This window comes from Molossus molossus, unplaced genomic scaffold (genome assembly GCF_014108415.1).
Source record: "Molossus molossus isolate mMolMol1 unplaced genomic scaffold, mMolMol1.p scaffold_m16_p_20, whole genome shotgun sequence".
In the NCBI taxonomy this organism is placed as follows: Eukaryota; Metazoa; Chordata; class Mammalia; order Chiroptera; family Molossidae; genus Molossus; species Molossus molossus.
In genome coordinates this window covers 36705205-36724135 of record NW_023425356.1, presented here as the reverse complement: position 1 = coordinate 36724135, position 18931 = coordinate 36705205, and the positions used below count along the sequence as shown (strand labels likewise).

At 42.0% G+C, this 18931-nt stretch overlaps 1 protein-coding gene across 1 annotated transcript; it reads left to right on the top strand.

Annotated features, from left to right (window-relative positions):
* Positions 1-2254: 2254 nt before the first annotated feature.
* SLC30A1 (solute carrier family 30 member 1) lies at positions 2255-10142 on the top strand. The gene is made up of 2 exons (XM_036272888.1): positions 2255-3020; positions 5089-10142. Exons 1-2 carry the CDS (start codon positions 2429-2431, stop codon positions 5979-5981), a joined length of 1485 nt encoding a protein of 494 aa, XP_036128781.1. The 5' UTR covers positions 2255-2428; the 3' UTR covers positions 5982-10142.
* Positions 10143-18931: the final 8789 nt, after the last annotated feature.

Here is an 18931-nt window from a genome sequence, read left to right as displayed (position 1 = left end):
CAATAGGAGGCAAAAATGGTCTTCCAACTGCCTTCTGGCTATTTCCATAAAATATCTTGACCATAAGTGGATCACCAATTTCTGTATAGGAGGGCTGGTTGAAAGGTTGACTTCAAATTCAGTACATTAAAAACAGGCTCAGTAAGGAGGGCTAGTTTCCCTTAAAATCAACTTCTTGCTGCCTTTTCCTTCTCCAAGATCCTCAGCTGTTTTAAGGCAGTATTTTCCTTGTCAGATTAAAAACATTGTTAACTATCTTTGTTAAATTCTCCTCCTTAGCGTCTACCCTTCCACTACCCAATTAATCAGCCAATTTTAGCTATTCTTTCCTGATAATGTTTTGGAAACTCTCCTCCATTCTTTTCTATTCCAGCAGGACGGAAGTAGAAGATGGGACTCCAGCTCTCCAGTCTGGGTGGAGAAACACCACATGCAAGTGAAAAAAAAAAAAAATTGCAGAAATATAAATATAAAAAAGTTCAAAATAACATAGCTTTAAACATGCTTATAGACCGCTCCTGGGGCAGTAGCACTGCATCTTGTGAAATCCAGAGCAGTTGGGGGTCCTTCCTGCGGTTCAGAGGAGTGTCAGGCCTTTGGGGGTCCAGCTCAGGCCACTCTGATTCCAGCCACCCCTCCCCCCAGTCAGGATCAGGAAGCGTTCCTTTCCAGGTTAACCAATCTCCACTCAGAGCATGGCGCATATATATCTAATCTAAATTAATGTTAGCATAATTTACTAAGAGTATTTCATGGTAATTTAAAAAATTCTGGATGTTTACATTTTACCCCCACCTGGACAGCAGCTCATTCTTCTGTATTCTTACTGTCCCCCCTCCCCATAGCAACCCACACAGGGTTCCGCTGTTTGTAGTCCATAAATAAAATGTTTGTTAAATCACAGAGCCTTAGAATTTTAGAGTCAGAAGGAATTTCAGGAATTCCTCTTGTCCAAGCCTTTACAGACGAAGAAGCGAGTCTAGAGAGATTAGTTAACTTGCCCAAATTCACACAGCTAGCTAGCGGGAAAGGACCAGAAGCCAGGTTTCTCCTGCTTTTAAGTCCCTACCCTAAATTGTCCGTAGATAGTCAGTAACAGAAATAATCTGATCTTTCACAAGCTCTCCTAGGGATGGTGGTGATAGGGGTGATTTACTTGACTGAAACGTTGACAAAGATTCGGTCGCAGGACCGCCCTGAAGTACTAACTGCTCAGCTCGGTGTTGGGCAGTCACAAGTTACGTGCAGCACTTGTTTATGAGTCTGTCGCCTAATGTAGGTTCTCCTGACAGGAAGGCGCACACTAGGGACCGGCGCACAGGGGGCTCCCTCCCTGGCAGCCGTCTGTCACACAGCGGCCGCGCGGCGCGCCCCACGTGGACTCGGCTCCCAGGATCAAAGTCTGTTTGCTACCGGGCCTCCGCAGGTGTGCGGTAGGCTGCGGGGACCCGCAGCGCTGGAGCAGAGGCCTCGCCCAATACCGGGAACCCGCCTGCCCCTCCCCCCCGCTGCACGCGGCCCGCGCCCCGCGCCCCCTACCCTCCCCCACGACGCCCGCTGCTGCACCCGGCCGCGGCCCCCCAGCCCACGCCCGGCTCCTAGAGGGAAAGGCTCCGCCCACATCTGTCGGAGCCGCGACACCACCCCCTCCCGCCCCGCCGAGACTCCATCCAATAGTGAGCGTGGATGGGCGGGACGTGGCGGCTGTCGTGAGGGGTTCCTAGCCAATCGGTAAGCGTGCCGGGCCTGGTGGGCGGGGCGTCGAAGCCTTGTCACACTCCGGTCCGTGTGAAAACGGGGGTTCCGAGTGCAAAGCAAAGTTTTTTTGTAAACCGTCTGCAAAGGCTGGGGGGAGAAGAAGGCGCCCGACACCGGGCCGAGTGCAGCTGCTGTGGCTGCCGCCTTTTTAGCTTCCTCGGCGTCGACTCCTCGATCCGAGCCCCAGCGGTGGTGACCTGCGGAGGGAAGACCTGTGCGGAAAGCCTGCAGATGCTCGGAGCCTTCCCCCGCCCCCGCCCCCGCCGCCGCCGCCCGCCAGCCAGCTCTCGCTTCTGGTCCGGCTCTTGGTCCCGGGCTCCGGGAACCCCAGCTCCCAACGCCGTCGCCGCTTCCGCCGCCCCGCTGCGGGTGTGGGGCTGCTGGGGCTGAGCCGGGCCTCCGCCTCGGCTCCGAGGACGGACGCCTGAGGAGCTACGCGCGGCAGCCTGCCGGGGACGCCCACAGGCGCGGAGGCTTGGCGGCTCAGCCGGGGCTCACCCCCTTCCTACCCCCGAGGCTCCTCAGCGGTCTCCCTAGTGGCCCGGCTCGGGCGGTGGGAGCCCGACGCCGTCCTCCTTCCGTCACCGGGTCGCAGACCGACCCTCGGCGCCTCGCAGCCGCCACCCCCCAAGTGTCCGGGCCGCGCTCGGCGGGCCCCTGAGCCGCAGCCATGGGGTGCTGGCGTCGGAACCGGGTCCGGCTTCTGTGCATGCTGTTACTGACCTTCATGTTCATGGTGCTGGAGGTGGTGATTAGCCGGGTGACCTCGTCGCTGGCGATGCTCTCTGACTCCTTCCACATGCTGTCGGACGTGCTGGCGCTAGTGGTGGCCCTGGTGGCCGAGCGCTTCGCCCAGCGGACCCATGCCACCCAAAAGAACACGTTCGGCTGGATCCGGGCCGAAGTGATGGGGGCTCTGGTGAACGCCATCTTCCTGACCGGCCTCTGCTTCGCCATCCTGCTGGAGGCCATCGAGCGCTTCATCGAGCCGCAGGAGATGCAGCAGCCGCTGGTGATCCTCGGGGTTGGCGTGGCGGGGCTGCTGGTCAACGTGCTGGGGCTCTGCCTCTTCCACCATCACAGCGGGTTCGGCAAGAACTCCAGCCACAGCCACAGCCTCCCCAAGGGGGTCCGCGGCAAGAGTAACCGCCCCGGGGACAGCGACAACATGAAATCGGCTGACCAGAGATCTGATCAGGAGGAGACCAACACCCTAGTGACCAGTAATAGCAACTCCAACGGGCTGAAACTGGACGGGACAGGTGAGGAGAGAGTCCCCGCCTCAGGTGGTTGGGTTTGGGGAGCCCAGACCTTAGCGGGGCCCCGGGCGGGATGGCCCGCACGCCCCCTGGTGCCGGAGTCGGTCTGCGCTGCGCCGCCGCCTTCCCGCTCCCTCCAGGTCCCGCCTCCTCCGGGGAAGGCGAGCAAATAGGACCCCTTTCAGCCTAGGTGTTGGCAGCCAGGGAGCGGGTCTGGAGGTGTAGCTGGGGACTGTGCTGCTGGGAGTGGGAAAAGGGTCGGGAGGTGACAGCCCTCTGGCGTGCACTACCGCACTTGGCTGACCTAACAGGCTGTCTTTTCAAGAGACTGTCTGATTTGGGTATTTTAAAGATCAAAAATGCTTCCTAATTCAATTTCTTGGCCCTGTTGGGAAATGGAGAGAATCAGCAATTCGTTCTTAGTTTTTGGCTGTTTGAAATCCAGGTGATTATTACGTCCTTTGAACAAGTTGCTTAATATTATATTCAGGGCTATCTAGCCATTGACTTTCCTGAGCTCAAAAAGGTTTCTTTTATGAACAGCAGTGTCGGTTTCAGTTAATTGTCTAAAATCTAAACCCGAATCCTGAAAATCCTAGACTTAGGACCTGTTTAGGGATGTTTAACATTTCAGTTAGGACTTTTCAATCACACTAAAATAAGAGTGATGGTAATTTATTAATCTTATGTTTTTAATGGATGCTGTACATTCTAAACATAAGTACTTTTGAAGGAAATTTGGAAAAATAAATGTTGAAAGAAAGGAGACGGAAAAAAGAGTCAACCAATGAATGCCCTACTACCCAAGCTCAATGATGTTAACAATTTGTATTTCCTTCCCATTTTTCTCCACTTATATTTATTTACCTTATTGTGTGATACTACATAGACCGTTTTCCTTGTTTTTAGGATGCAGGATATTTGGTGAATGAAGTTCAGGTTGTATATTGAAAAGGTTGTGTATTGAATATCCTCACTCCCGTTCTACAAGGTGTTATTCCAAACAAAATTAAGCTGCTCTGTTATGGGTTTTGTTTGTTTGTTTGTTTGTTTGTTTTACAGGTTAGTACATTTGGTTTAAGAATTGTAAGGCATGGAGGAAACAGGGAGAGGTTGGTAAAAAGGTACAGACTTTTAGCTATAAGATAATAAGGTCTGAGAAGCTGTATAACACATGGTGACTGTAGTTGACAACACTGTATTGTATAATTGAAATTTGCTATGAGAGTAGAACTTAAATGTTCTCACCAAAATAAACAAGAACAATGATAAATTGTGAGGTGATGGATCTGTTAATTCAACAGATCGGGGGGGCAGGGAGGATTCTTTCATAATGTATAGAAATAACAAGTCAACTGGTGTATGTACACTTTGAAACTAGTCTAAAAAAAGCAGGGCACATAGTGATCATTTAGTTGCAATTTTTACTGAGGTTACTCTATGTTGATTTGTCAGTTTCTAAATCCTCTCTACCAAGAAACCCTTATCATTTATATTCATAATAAACGTTTAAGAGTTAACCTTAACACCTTAAAGACAAAAAGGTGATGAGCTCTAAGTCAGATCAAGCCTTTGTATTAGACTTATCCACAGTTGCATATAATTTGGACCTTTAGCATTCAGTTTTGTTTCCTTTTTGGTATATGCCAAAAAGTATAGCATAATATTCGCAGGATCCCACCTCCAGAGAAAATGAAGTTTTTTTAGAGTGGGGAGGTAGGGTGGTTAGGAGAATGGGGAAATTATCATCTTTCTTTCTTTTTTTTTTTGGTATGTGCCCCAAGTGGGAAGTGGGAACCGAACCCAGGACTCTCTGGTCCGCAGGCCAATGCTCCAACCGCTGAGTCAAACCGGCCAGGGCAGAAACTATCATCCTAATGAGTTTATTTAGCCCTGGCCATTATATACTGGCTTGGTCTCAGTATGTCTATAGTAAATCGCCCCCAGCACGTTTTCAAAATAATGTTTTATGAAAATTTTTCACCTCCTTACTTAAATGGAATTAATTAGACAAGGATGTTTGTATAAACACTTAAAGTGTATTTGATGCAGAATTTGTATTTCTTTGTAGATCCAGAAAAGTCCAGAAGTGATGCAACGGAATTACAAGTGAATGGGAATGTTATCCGAGAAACTGACAATGCAGAAGATGATAAGGCCGGACAACTTAACATGCGTGGAGTTTTTCTGCATGTCTTTGGAGATGCTTTGGGTTCAGTGATTGTAGTAGTAAATGCCTTGGTCTTTTACTTTTCTTGGCAAGGTTGTCCTGAAGGGAAGAGGTTCTGTGTGAACCCATGTATACCTGACCCCTGCACAGCATTTGTAGAAGTAATTAATAGTACTTATGAAACAGTTTATGAGGCTAGTCCTTGCTGGGTGCTATATTTAGATCCAACTCTTTGTGTTGTAATGGTTTGTATACTTATTTACACAACTTGTCCATTACTTAAGGAATCTGCCCTTATTCTTCTACAAACTGTTCCTAAACAAGTTGATATCAGAAATTTGATAAAAGAACTTCGAAATGTCGAAGGAGTTGAGGAAGTTCATGAATTACACATTTGGCAACTTGCTGGAAGCAGAATCATTGCCACTGCTCACATAAGATGCGAAGATCCGACATCATACATGCAGGTGGCTAAAATCATCAAAGACGTTTTTCATAATCACGGAATTCACGCTACTACCATTCAGCCTGAATTTGCTAGTGTAGACTCTAAATCAAGTGTAGCCCCATGTGCACTTGCCTGCAGAACGCAGTGTGCTTTGAAGCAATGTTGTGGGTCTCGGCCACAAACCCATTTTGGAAAGGATACAGAAAAAGCCCCAACAGTTAGCATTTCTTGTTTAGAACTTAGTGACAATCTAGAGAAGCCCAAGAGGACTAAAGTTGAAAACATGCCTGCTGTTGTGATAGAAATTAAAAAGGTGCCAAACAAACAACCTGAATCATCTTTGTGAGTCTTGAAAAAGATGTGATATTTGACTTTTGCTTTAAACTACAAGAGGAAAAAGACTCCATTGAAATTCTAAGTTTGCCAAGTAGTGTAATTGAAGTCCTTGTCTGGTCACACAGTTTAATTCTATTTTTGTAAGAACATAATGGGACTGCTTGACAGAGTTCTAGATTACAACTTTGTGATTCTTAGTGCAGAGTACAGCTATGCTGTAACAATTTTGGAAAGCCAGTTTTAACACTATGTTACATTTTTGTTTAAAGTAGTATAAACCTTATATAACATAATGACATTTGATTTCCAGTTTTTCCATGGTGAAAAATTAATTAGGGGGATAAATAAATTAAAATTGTTACTGGAATTCCTCTGCTTTTCTTTTCCCCCGGTGTTATATTTTGTTTATTAGAATTATAATTGCTAGAACTTTAAAACTCACCAACAACTTTTTTCCTTTGATACTTAGGTAATATTTACTTGCTCTTTAAGATAATTACATAGCATAGTAGCAACATATTTTAAGAGTGACTGATGGGTGTAATTAAGAAAGGTTTCTTTTTTTCCACACGGGGTATTTATAATACTAAAGATCAGTTCTTCTGTATATTCTATATTGCTGAGTATTAATCTAATATAATAAACAGTGAGATATAATTAACAAATTGAACTATAGTTTACACATACTAGGGCATATGGGGAGTAAAAGCAGGGAAAGAAGTTTACCAAATTAAATATTTAGATTATTGTAAATTAACATTGAGACTACATTTCTAAATTATTCTGAGGGTTTGAACGTGTTTTCTCTTACCAAAGTTAGTCTAAAACACGAACATGTTCACCAGCATTACTTGCTTTGAAAGATTGGCATCAGAAGCACATATATACAGTAAATGTTTTTAAGGACATTAAACTCAATCTAATAATTACATGTTAAATGCAAGCTTACTAATGGAATCTTTTAAACTGTGGGTGTTTAAAAAAACTTTCCAGTGTTAAAGTCATTTCGTCGTGACCAATCATGAATGGGTTCAAATGCAGCTTTTCAAACACCACCAGCAATGCTTGTGTTTTGCCAAGAGCCACTGACTTGGGAGGAGAACGAAATCTGAAAGTTAATGGAGTTTGGGTATTAAATTCTTAAAAAGCAAAATAAGTTAGGGCAAAATTAATAATTAAGATTCTATAAGTTATCCTGTCTTGATACTGCTATCTAGTAGCGGCTTGTTTAGTGAGGCTACAATACCCACACAGGAAATTGTTCTTGGCTATTTTATTGTTGCTGTGGATTTCAAATCCATATACAAATGTTATTTAAGGGTATTTAAGTTATATTTTTCTTGATGAGAGGGATTATGCTTTGTGAAGAAACTGTAGATTTTCGACCTCAAAAGGAGGAATATTAATATCAGTTATCATGTATAGCTCTATTTTTCTAGAAACAAGGTATCCTGACTACTTCAGTGACTTTTATAGCTGACTACTTTTGAGATGGCGACCTTTTGGGATTTGAAATAATTCATTGTTTAATGGGTCTTAAGATGAAAGCGCTGGCCTGTGACAGTTAACTTTTTAAAGGAATGATCTTCTGTGGTAGATGGTGTGTTGTTGTTGTTTTTTTAGCATAAGCCTATTGCTGGCAATGGGCCTATTTAAGAACAGCCGATTTTTCCAATTAGAATGAGGTAATTTTAGGAACACAGTTTGTAAGTTCACATTTACTATAATGGGCCAAAACCATAACCTGCCAATTTGCAATACATCTTGATATTTTAATACTCTTACTTAATATTGTGGAATTCAATTCCTAAACTGGTAGTTACTTTGAATATTGCAGACAATTTTTTTAAACAATGAAATTGGGGGATTTCATTGTATGGATGAATAAGAGAAAGCTTCAAATTGTACTGTATCCTGTACATTCCTGATTTAACACTTTAAACTACAAAACATTAAGATCTCAAAACAGTTTGTTATAGAAACATTTCAGTAATGATAACAATAGGATAACTGATAAAATATATTACATTTAATAATTTTTTTTTTTTTTTTACAAATGCTCTATTTGGTCTTTTTTTTTTCAAATGATGTTTAAGCTTTGGACAAGGGGTTTTTTTGTTTTTGTTTTTTTCAAAAGTGCTTTGAAGGTAACAACTTCTAGATTTCAGTTATTTCACTTTTCATCATTTTTAAGTAGCTTATATGTAACAAAGTGGTACCATAGGAGGATTCTCTTTTTTCAAAGGACTTTGTCATAATAGCAAAATCAGTGGGCACTGACTCACCTTTTGAGTTTTAGCAGAGAATTATTTATTTCTTTACAGAATGCACTTTCTAACCCATTTTTTAGCTTTATTAGCATTATCTTTTAAAAATGCTTTTATATTTAAATATTGTGGGACATAGGCTCCCCCCCCCCCCAAAATAGCTTCTTCCTTCCTGAAAGAAAATGAAGGGAATACGCTGAATTATTAGGAGATTTAAACCCAATATTTAAATATGCTGTTTTATAACACTGCATCAGTTTTAGGAGGTGCATCTCTCCTGCTGGCTCTTTTATATTTGAGCAAGATTAGTGTATTTAGAATATGTTTAGCAACTTGTCTACTGTCTCTGTTTAGTGAGAAGGAGGTGCTGCATGTACCGGAATTAAAACCAACTCAGAAATTTTTCCAAGCCAAATGCAGCTTTAGTGATGAGAGATTTAAATCTTCATTGTCACCTTTTACTTATATGAATGTTTAGTTGTTTTTGAAGGGCATATGCATTATAAAAGTATGGACTAGAACCTACAAGAAATATAAAGGTCAAAGAACTTGCTCTACGTATTTTTAACATTTTAGAAAACAATGTGTGACTGACTAAGGTATGTCATTTGAACAGGAAAAATTTCCATCCAGAGCACCTTTGGAAAATCACACTAGGTAGGAGACTATGTTAACATTTGTATCTTGTTAACAGCCTCAGTTAATTGTGAACTTTTGAAAGTTTTGAGGGAAAAGGCCTATGGAACCTAATGTGAAGTATTTAGTAGGCTAACTGGTATTGGGTTGAAGGTTTTTACTGTTTCTAAGCAGATATCATTTGAATGATATGTCACTTACCTGCTGTCTTAAGATGTTCACATACATAAATGTGGATAATAATTCTACAATATAGAAATATTTATTTTAATAGTGTTTCAGTTAAGTCATAAAACAGTGTTAAAACTCTTGGGAAGGTGGAGGGGTTTCTTGTTTTCTAAACTGAAACTGTCAAATACAGTGTTTGACCATCTGAAGTGGACATTGTAACCACTGTTTTGATGTAGCACTACCAGTTCTGTGTGGCAGTGCTATTTTCTTTCACTAAGCTCTGGAATATTTAGCAGTCACTTTTACTGGCACAAGAGCTTTTTGTATGTCATTCAGTTTAAACTTTCAAACCAAAAATTTTATGGTCCAGTGTCTTTGGCAAAAAGATGCTGAAGGGAATGTAACAAAAAATTAATATGTGGTTATATATAAAAAGACAAAAATTGCCACGTTATGGTTCTGCCTTGAAACAGCACAATGAAGTATAGCAGTGTGTTCTGTGGTTCTTTATCAAACTTCAATGTCGTGTTGTTTTGTGTCTGCCACAGCCTGTCCTTCAGGCCAGATGTGGCCCAGTTAAATGCAACTATCATCTCATTAAATACAGATGCACATAAAATGTCTTCAGTGCTGCAACCTTTTACCGAACTTTCTGTATGTTTTATGACTGTGCATTGTTTTCCAAAGCTGTTCCTACCTCATCATGAGGCTTTATGAATTGTTATGTATTATAAATGTTCTTTATGAGACAGACTACTGTGTTTCTTCTCATTTATTAAAAGTTAAGTAGAAAAATAAATTAATTTTTAAATATCTATTTGATTATTTTGTGCATGCTAGACTGAGTTATGTAGAAGAGAGTTGGACCTTAGGTATTGAAAGGGAAGTTGCAGCTTAACATGAGTTGCTGGTGTGCAGAATGACTAGGTTACAGGACAGTGATGTGAAGGAAAACAAATGTGGGCAGACATTTCGATGGAAATTGAACGGGTAACTGTAAAGGCTCACCAACATGAAATACTCAGTGGCTGTGAAAATTTTCAGTAAACATAACTTTACCTATAGGTTAATCTTTTGGTACTCGCTATTATTTATTTGTAAGCATTGTTAGTTACTAACAAGGACTATTTAAAAAAAAAAAAATTTTTATCCTCACCTAAGGATGTTCTTTGCATTTTTTTCCCCTTTATTGATTCTTAGAGAGGAAAGGGGAGGGAGAGAGAAATAGAAACATCAATGAGAGAGAACATCAATTGGCCGCCTCCTGCATACCCCCCACTGGGATTGGGCCCACAACCTGGGCATGTGTCCTGACTGGAAATCAAACCAACGACCCCTTGGTGCATGGATCGATCAACCACTGAGCCACACCAGCCGGACTGCATTTATCTTCAGATAGAGCAGGAGAGAGAGAGATATCAACTGGTTGCCACACACATGACCCCAATTTGGGCCAGGGACAAACTGCAAAAGCGGTACATGCCCTTAGTGGGAACCAAACCCAGGTCTGGTCTGCGGGCCGACGCTCTTAACCGCTGAGCCAAACCAGCCAGGGCCTAACAAGAATTATTAAATATTTTACACTTAAACAATCATCTGGAACTATTAACCAAAGAGTACATTAGTTTGGTTATACAAGTTCAGGACTATCATAAATGTAGTCTCGTAAAAGTGATTTTTTTTTTTAAAGCTTATACTTCTGGCTGGGAAATAAACAGTTGAAAAATCAATTGGCAATAAATGGCAGTAGATAATAGAATTGGAAAATACAGTAGCTATTCTGAAGAAGGGGTAAAAGTCTTGAAAAGATTTCTGTAGGTTAAAACTGAAAGGCACTGCTATGAACACAGCAGTACATATATTCTTTCTGATTGGTGTTTCAGGCTTCTTAGGATATATTTCTAGAAGTGGGATCACTGGGTCAAATGGCAGTTCAATTTTTAACTTTTTGAGGAAACACCATATTGTTTCCCATAGTGGCTGCACCAGTCTGCATTCCCTCCAGCAGTGTACTGGAGTCTCCTTTTCTCCACACCCTCGCCAGCACTTGTTTGATGATTTGTTGATGGCGGCCATTCTGGCAGGTGTGAGATGATACCTCATAGTCATTTCAATTTACATCTCAGCACTATTTACAGTTGCTAAGATCTAGAAATAGTCCAAGTATCCATCAATAGATGAGTGGATAAAAAAGCTGTGGTATATATATACACAATGGAATACTATTCAGCTGTAAGAAAGAAAGATCTCTTATCCTTTGAGATGACATGAAGGGACCTGGAAAGTATTAATGCTAAGCGAAATAAGCCAGCCAGAGAAAGACAAATACCACAGGGTTTCACTTATTTGTGGAATATAATGAACAAAATAAACTGATGAACAAAACAGATCCAGAGACATAGAAAAGAGTGCAGTTCAGACTGACAAACCTCAGAGAAGGAGGTGGGGGGGAAGGATGAGATAAACCAAAGAACTTACATACATATATGCATAACCAATGGACAAAGATTAACAATCCTATGGGGGGTTGGGGGGGCAGGGTCCGAAGGAGGGTGTCTAGGGGGGAAAAGGGAGAAACATCTGTAACAAAAAATTAATAAATTTCAGATACAATTATTTAAAAAAAACCAAAAAATTGAAAGGCGGAGTGTAGTTGAAAGGTGGGGGGTGCGGGGAGGGGAAGCATGGATGGTTGAGGGTTGAGAGGTAGGAGAGTAAAAGAGAAGGTTAACAGCTGGTTTGAATTTGATTTTGTAGGAATGGAGGAAGCCATCAATAATTTTTGAGTGGAAACGCGAGAAAGTGGAAAAGGCACTATACAGGATAGATTTGGAATGGGAAGTAGACAACGTGAGACAGGAGGGCAAACCAGTTCCTAGGTATTCAGTGCTAAGAGCCTGCACTCCCAGATATGCATGCCCCACAGATACATAGCACATTCCTGTCGATTCCACACACATTCTATTTCCATACTTGAACATTTCTGAAATAAGAATGCACAGATACAATCAGCGGTCTAATTGCTGTTGGCCAACTTGTTTTCTTATCTGGATGTGTTTTTACTAAGAAGGGTTCAGAATTCACAGGCCATGTGGTCTTTCAAGAAGTATTTGCCAACAGCCCCTGAAACAATTACATGTACTATGCACTACACATGTGGATAAGGGCTGTTGCTTTTGAACTAGATGGAAATTCTCTTAAGTCAGCGACAACAGTGTTTTTAAAGAAATTTCATAGACATTTCTGAGCCTTCAGAATTAACCATCTTGCTCCCCTCCCCCAAACACCCCCCCCCCCATGTAGCTTTTTCCTTTTCAATTGAGTAACTGATGGCGCTGTTGCATTTGCTTATTTACAGACTTATTTCTCTTTTAGAGCGTGAACCGAGGTCAGGGCTGTCACCTCTCTTCTTCAGATTCCATCCAGCACAGATACTAGCACACTGTAGTCATTCAAATGTGTTTGAAAATTGAGGAATGGCAGGCATGGAAGGAGGTACAGTGACATTAATAGCTAAAATATACTGAGCACTTTTTACATACTAGGCACATACATTTTTTATCTAATCCTTACAGACCGTTGTCAGGCCGATTAAATTCCTATTTACAGACAAACAAAGATTAAGGACCTTACCCAAAGTCATCTAGCTCGTAAGTAATGGAGCCAGACCGGAGGGAGTTCAGTAAGAGAGCCAGGACGCAGCAAGTAGCTTGTTTTCCCATCACTTTGAACCATCAACAACCTACTTCATAAGTAAATTTATTAATAAAAAAAAAATTTTTTTCTTTGTTGATTTTAGAGAGAGAGGAAATGAGAGGGAGAGAGAGATAGAAACATCAATGAGAAAGAACATCAATTGGCCACCTCCTGCATGCCCCCCCCCAACTGGGGATTTGGCCTCCAACCTGGGCATATGTCCTGACTGGGAATCGAACCGGCGACCTCTTGGTGCATGGGTTGACGCTCAACCACTGAACCACACTGGCCGGACCATAAGTAAATTTAAAATGAAGAGTTTTTTAAATGAAGAGTTTTTAAAATGTTCATCCAGCCCAGCCAGTGTGGCTCACTGGTTGAGCATCGACCCATGCACCAAGAGGTCGCCAGTTTGATTTCTGGTCAGGGGACATGCCCAGGTTGTGGGCCACATCCCCAGTGGGGGGACATGCAGGAGGCGACCAATCAACATTCTCTCTCATTAATGTATCTATCTCTCTCTCTCTCCATCTCCATTCCCCCCCTCTCTAAAAATCAATAAAGAAAAAATAAATAAAATAAAATGTTCATCCAATGAGCAGCAATAGAAAACAAGAAATGAAGAACATAACATTTAAATAATTTGTTATTTATTTTTTAAAAGTGTAGTAGTCACCAGATGAAAAATCTGAACTTTCTTACCTAGGTTAGACTCTCTTGAGTTTTTAGAATTTAGGGCTTCTCTTGGTTTTAATCCAGCCTTGTGGACAAGTGCCAGTCTTTACAAACTAGTCGTGTTTTCGCATAAGCTAAAATATAGTATTGTTTGAGGTATTACCTGTTTCTACTGGAGCACAAAAACTGTGGCTCACATATCCTTTTGTGCTGAAAACAATGGGTCTTTGAGGGAATGAGGAGCAGAGGTGATTGAAGTAAGTGTGGATGAGGAGATTTGGGGCCATCTTTTCAACAAGGGTGCTGTTAGCATTTGGGTGAGACAATTTATCATAGTACAGAGTGTCCTGTGCATTGAAGTCTAGCAACCCTGGTCTCCTTCCACATGAATGTCTGTAGCTAACTTCTGTCCTGCCCATCATCAAGACACCCTAGCTGTTTCAAATGTCCCTTAGGGAGGCAGTCTGGCCTTACGGGAAACCATAAAATGTTAACCCCATGGGTACTCTTCCAGTCTCTCTCATATGATCCAAATGCTGCATCTAGTCTCCTCCTTTTACATAGACTGGAAACATTTCTTAGTGTTCCATCCTTGGTGCAGGAACCTTGCTTCCACATCTGCATCGTCAAATAGAAAGTCTGAAGGTTTGATTTCTGAGACACAACTATTAACAGGACCAGGTAGACAGGATCTCCTCTGACTGGTTAAGAAGATAGCTCTGTACAAGTGAGCAATGCAGGTTGGGTCATCTGCATTGGTCATGGAAACCCTTGGCCATCTCTTTTGAAGTATAAAGTAAAAATGTGTTTCTGGCAATATAAAAGGGGTTCAGAACTCAGTGACTTTTGTTGAAATACAAATTTGAATACTCAAATTTGAGAAGGATTAACCCCAATTTTTCTTTCTAATGGTGAAAATGTCAAGGACAATATTGGACAAAATGTATCAGGACTTTGAATAGTCAGGAACAAGAGTGACATTCAGTGACACCTGCCCTGGGTTCTTGCATCAAGTTTTAGTTTCTTCTGGAAGGTGATGGTGATGAGGCAGGATTTGTTGGTAAAATTATGGAGTCTTGAGTTTCTACATATTATTCAAAGCCAAAGAACTGAAAAAATTAGGTAGCATTTTATGGTAGAATAATGACACTAAAGATGTTCATGTCCTAATCCCCAGAACCTGTAAATATGTTGCCTTCCGTGGGGACTTTGCAAGTATAATTAAGGATTGTGGATCATCTGGCTGTGCTCAATGTAATCCTGAGGATCTTTATAAGAGGAGGCGGGAAGGTCAGAGTTAGAAAGAAGATGTAGTGACAGCGGTAAGGATGACCGAAGTAAGGATGTGGTTAGAGAAAGAGATCTGAAGGTGCTATACTGCTGTTTTTGAAGATGGAGGAAGAGGTCACTACCCAAGGAATGCAGGCAGTCTCTAGTAGCTGGAAAAGTTAAAGGAATGCACAAAACACAGCAAAGAACTCCACCACTGGATGGTACATCACCAGATAGTACACTGGATGGTGCGAAACTCCGAGGCAGAGGTAGAGCAGGGTGACTTGGCCACAGGTGAGGGTTGCCCCATCTTTTGGCAATAAATAAAGCTTGGGAAACTTGAAAAAAAGTGAAAAAAAAACCAAAAAAAAAAAACACGGATTCTCCCCTACAGCCCCCATACGAATGCAGCTGTGTTGACAACTGTGTTAATTCCGTAAGATCCATTTTGGACTGCCGGCCTCCAGAACTGTAGGTAACACGCTGGTCTTGTTTTAAACAACTAGTTTGTGGTAACTTGTTACAGCAGCCATAAGAAACTAATATGTACATATTCGTGCATAAATGTAATACACACTGCATTTTTATATTTATTATTAGAAAGTCTTTGCTCTCATGGGAGTTAAATTACAGAAAGTAAATAAAAATGTAATCAGGAAAGAACTAGACACATAAATGGTGGCATAACTTTTGGTTTCATGCTCATGCAATCATTTACATTGTATAAGTAAGGTAATGAAACATTGAGCTGTGGCTTTAAGATAGGAAGGAGATGCTAAGGTTGGGTACAAGAAATACAATGAAGGGTTTTATTTATACATGTGCTCTGAGTTTGTATGCTGAGATAGCAAGCTGAAGGGATAAATAATTCCTTAAGGAATTTGGTGGGAATCCAGACACCCTCATGTGGTTCAATGAGACCCCATCTGAATGAAAGGAGAGCTCATGGTGAGTGAATCAACCTTGTATGGATTAGAGATGTCACCCCCCAAACTTCTGAGACCCCCTGAGGTAACCACAGCCTGGCATTCACCACGACAGGCTCCATTTTCTTCTCACATCTCCCCCTTTTGTCCCACATAGAGCCTGCTCCCTCCGTCTTTCCTCCTCCTTCCTCTCTCTTTTCTTTCTAGCCTGTTCTCCCCCAACCCCACCCCCATCCCTTATGAGGCATAGGACCCTGGCACGGTGGATACCACTTGCAGTCTCAGTGTTCAGATCTGTGAGATGGGGATAATCATTCTTTATAGGGTCCTTGTAAAGATTAAATGAGACAAAAACTAAAATTGATTGGATTCTACGTCCTGGCGCTGTGCTCAATGTTTTAGGCTACGTAATGCTTATAGTCACTCCACGAACTAAATGCTACCATTATCTCCAATTTTAAGAGGGGGAAACTGCGAGAGAATTGAGTGACTTCTGTAAATCTAGTAAATAGGGGGACCAAAATGGAACCCACTTCTGTCTAAGGGTCTGCGCCCTTTTTAAAAAAATTGAATTATTTGATTTTTTTCATTACAGTGGACATACAACATTAGTTTCAGGTGTACGACATAGTTATTCAGGGCCTGTGCTCTTAACTATGACATCCATCTGCAGAGTGTCCATCTAGCACAGTCTGGATACCTTCAAATTCAGCAGTATCGCAAAGTGGTCAGCTCTGGGGTCCGACGGTGTGGCTTCGAATCCCAGACGCACTGACAGGGCGGCTTGCGTAAGACACCTAGGCTTTCTGCGTCAGCTGCCTGATCTGAAAAACTAGGATAATAGTATTTCTCTTACAGGATAGTTGTAAAGATTAAATCAGTCGATACAAGTCAAACACTTTGAACAGTGCTCAATAAATATAAGCCCTGTGTTTTATTCTCTTCCTATTCTGTACCTTTCCCATTCTTTCCTTCTCATTTCTTTCCCCTTTTTTTCTTTTCCCTCCTCTTCCTAAGCCAGTTAGTGACCCTTAGTAAGACATTGTTGATTAATCCCATTCTTGAGTCTGAGAGCATAGTGTTCTTTTTCATGGGACCACAATTTTACAAAATGTTAGACTTAAAAAAAAAAAAAGTAACTTCTGTAACAAACAGTACTTTCAGGAGACAGGAGTATTTTACAAACAGATGTTTACCTAGTGATTTATTCTATGACATACTTCTAGAGGAAAGAGCTCGGGGGAGAAGAAGTGGTAGAGCCTGGACATAAGAAAGACAATGACAACCATCTGTGTAGGCCGTGCAGGGAATGGGTGTGAGGCGCCTTCCCCCACGTTGGGGTTTGGGTGTGCTGTCTGCCCTCTCGTTGCTGGGGAGGGAGCCTCGTGCTGATTTCTGCTAAGGGCAGAGCTTGGATCGATATCTCTGAGGCCTTTCTAGCTGAGGTGCAGGGATTTTTGAGAAGGCCTTTAAATGGGCAGTGATATAGTGCAGCGGAAAGAGTCCTAGATGTGCGTGACCTTCTATTGCTGCCCCACAGGCCTGGCCTCATCACCTGCAATCCGAGAAGGCGAATCCAAAGGAGACAATGATATCCACCTGTTTCTTCTTCCCTGCTTCTTCCTCTTCTTCTATACCCCGCTCTTTTCTTCCTTCTTTTTATCCTCCTTCTTCTCCCTCTTCTTGTTTTCCTTATCCTTCTTCCTCTTCTTCTCCTTTTTAAAAAAAATCAATGGATAATATAATTTTTACCTCTTTTTAAAAAACTGAATATTTGAGAACCTCTGCATGTACAGGCGGTGAGCTCATGTAGATCTGGTGAGCAGTGCCCTGAGTCAGCACTTTTACTGAACATGACCAGCTGCCGTGGAGGCTTTGGTTGCCTTTGAGTCTTAAATCGTGTTTTCCTTCTCTTAATTATAACTTAGAGACAAGTCACATAAGGAACACCTATTTGTAATATAAGTTAATGAGCAAATTGAAGAAGTTGCTTCAACATCTGCTTCCCCAAGTACTTTGTCACATTGATGTGATAACTACTGTTTTATAGGATATTCAAGTGTCTACACGCCTCCAAAATACAAAGTACAAAAGAGAAAAGATGGTGCGGATCCCATCCCATGTGGTTCCTCATTCACTGGAAGTCAAGACTGCGCTTGCCCAATGTGGGGTTTGTGGAGAAGAGTTTGCAAAGAGCATCCTGGAACTTTCTCTCTCACCTCATTGTTTCAACGTGAATGCACTAGCATTTTGTATGTATTTTTCTGAAACCAGCTAATTTTGTTAAGTGTGTGAGTTAGGTCTTGAATGCACCTTGGGTCTATTTTTGATGCTGGAACACATGGTAATGTATCAACCTATATTATATATATGTGTGTGTCTATGTAAATACATGTTTCTAGAACTATTTTTTTCTTGCTCAAATAAATGTCAGTTGAACAACTTACATCAAGTTGAAATGTGAGCTCACCTTTAAAAGGAACTTATAGGACAATTTTTGTGATATACTGATTGAAAATAAAAACAGTGTTTCCTTATAAATTACATACACTGTGCAAAAGTGACGAAGTACCAGGACCCAGTGCCACATAAGATCCTGGTGGTGCTGGGGTGATGAGATTATCCTTGAGGGCGAAAGCAAGGCCAGGCTCCAGGCTGGGAAGGTGTGGGTCATCCCTGGGTTCTTAGCTGTCCCTGCTGCTTCCTAGGTGCAGTGCGTTGGAATTCTGGTCAGGAGCAACCTGATGAGGGCTCGGGTGGGAGGGAAAGTAAAGGGACACTGGGGACACCTTTTCTCCACCAGCGCCCAGCATCTTCTGGACACAAACCCATTCTATCTCCGGTGTGGTGATTCGGGCATGAGCTTTGGAGATAGACAGATGTCCATTTCCCGTCTTCCTCACGCTGGTCACTTTGGTCTCTTCATGGGATTGTCGTGAGGGATAATGCATTTACACTGTGCCATAGGGCCTGGTAGTAAATAAATGCTCAGTAAAATGTTATTGGTCCTCACTATAATCCCAGGAGGCAAATATTCTCCCTTGAGCAACTATGAAATGGGGCTTAGATTAAGTATTAATCTAGATTATTTATCTAGAGTGGTTATAAACGTGATTAAGCATTCATGACGGCTAGGCCTAGATTCAAATTCAGGCTTCTGAAGTTCTTTTTTTTGTTAATCCTCACCCAAGGATATTTCTCCATTGATTTTTATATAGAGTGGAAAGGAAGGAAGGAGGGGTTGAGAGAGAGGGAGAGAGAGAGAGACATTGATGTGAGAAGACACATTGACTGATTGCCTCCTCCATGACCCTGAC

What these genes read in the sequence shown, in the direction of transcription:
- SLC30A1 (XM_036272888.1), top strand. Translation starts at nt 2,429, where the DNA reads ATGGGGTGCTGGCGTCGGAACCGGGTCCGGCTTCTGTGCATGCTGTTA. An exon ending in GCTGAAACTGGACGGGACAG is followed by an intron (nt 3,021 to 5,088) that starts GTGAGGAGAGAG and finishes ATTTCTTTGTAG; the next exon opens with ATCCAGAAAAGTCCAGAAGT.